The sequence below is a fragment of the Eurypyga helias genome, unplaced genomic scaffold, assembly GCF_000690775.1.
Source record: "Eurypyga helias isolate BGI_N326 unplaced genomic scaffold, ASM69077v1 scaffold40349, whole genome shotgun sequence".
NCBI classification, from domain to species: Eukaryota; Metazoa; Chordata; class Aves; order Eurypygiformes; family Eurypygidae; genus Eurypyga; species Eurypyga helias.
Genome location: NW_010270811.1, coordinates 307 through 1,444, shown reverse-complemented (window position 1 = coordinate 1,444; position 1,138 = coordinate 307). Strand labels below are relative to the sequence as shown.

At 62.7% G+C, this 1,138-nt stretch overlaps 1 protein-coding gene across 1 annotated transcript in view; it reads left to right on the top strand.

Annotated features, from left to right (window-relative positions):
- The window catches only part of PA2G4 (proliferation-associated 2G4, 38kDa), a gene marked incomplete at both ends in the record, with an annotated part of 1,700 nt that overhangs the window by 259 nt on the left and 303 nt on the right, over positions 1–1,138 (top strand). The window contains 2 exons of the mRNA XM_010158588.1: positions 441–535; positions 912–1,039. Of these exons, the coding sequence (XP_010156890.1) occupies positions 441–535; positions 912–1,039 (223 nt within the window). The remainder of the gene's footprint in view (positions 1–440; positions 536–911; positions 1,040–1,138) is intronic.

Here is a 1,138-nt window from a genome sequence, read left to right as displayed (position 1 = left end):
GGGAGTGGGCGTAGGGAGGGATGTTACAGGCTGAAGCAGGAATCCCAGGCAGAGCCTGAGGATTTGAGTCTCCCGTGCCTCGCACAGCGGGTGGGAAGCTGGGAATTAGGGTCGGGATAAAGCAGAGGGGGGACGGCGGTGTCGGGGTGCAGCGTGCTGAGGCGGCTCCGAGCGATTCCTGTAAGTGACAGAGGCAGCGTTGGCTTGAGGAGACGTTTTTGTTGTCATCCTTCGATCCCCGTGCCTTTTCCGCTCTCCACGGGTTTCCGTTCCCCCAGCAGCCGCCTGCGCCGCATTTGGCACCACGCTGCCGGGGCGAGGGGGGATGCAAGTCCCCAGCCCGATTCCCGTGGGGGAGCGCGGGTTCCCAAACCTTGCGGGGCGGAATCGGGTTCCTAGGAAAGGGCCTGGGCTCAGGTGTGGCTCCGTCTCCTCCGCAGGGCATTCGAGGATGAGAAGAAAGCCAGGATGGGGGTGGTGGAATGCGCCAAACACGAGCTGCTCCAGCCTTTCAACGTCCTCTACGAAAAGGAAGGTGAGCGGCGGCGCTGGGAGGGCAGAAGCCGGCCGCGACGACGGGCGCTTCCGGAGCCTGGTGCCGTCGCTGGATAAACACCGCAGGGCCCTGGGGTTTATCCTCAGGGAAACTTGCCACCCGTTGCCTTCCGGATCTCGGTTTGGAATCCTTCCAGCGCCGAGATGAAACTGGTTTGGGGATGATTTCCTGGGCCGGAGGATGCTGATGCTCGGGGGGTGGTGCCGAAGGGCTCGTTTGGCCGTAACCGGGCCGTGGGGGGTAAATTTAACAGGTTTCCCACGAGTGACGGCGTGGAAATGAGGTCCTGGAGGGAAATGCCATGCGGATACAGGGGGCTGGGGGCGTCATAACGCCCGTTTTCTCGCCTCGGCAGGAGAGTTCGTCGCACAGTTCAAATTCACGGTGCTTCTGATGCCCAACGGCCCCATGCGGATAACCAGCGGCCCCTTCGAACCCGAGCTCTACAAGTCGGAGTTCGAGGTGCAAGACGGAGAGCTGAAGGTTGGTTAAAAACGAGCAGGGGCGGAGCGCCTCGCGCGGCTCGGCCTGGCTCTGCATCCCCGCTCAGGGGAGGGAGAATCCCGGAGGATTGCAGGGAAA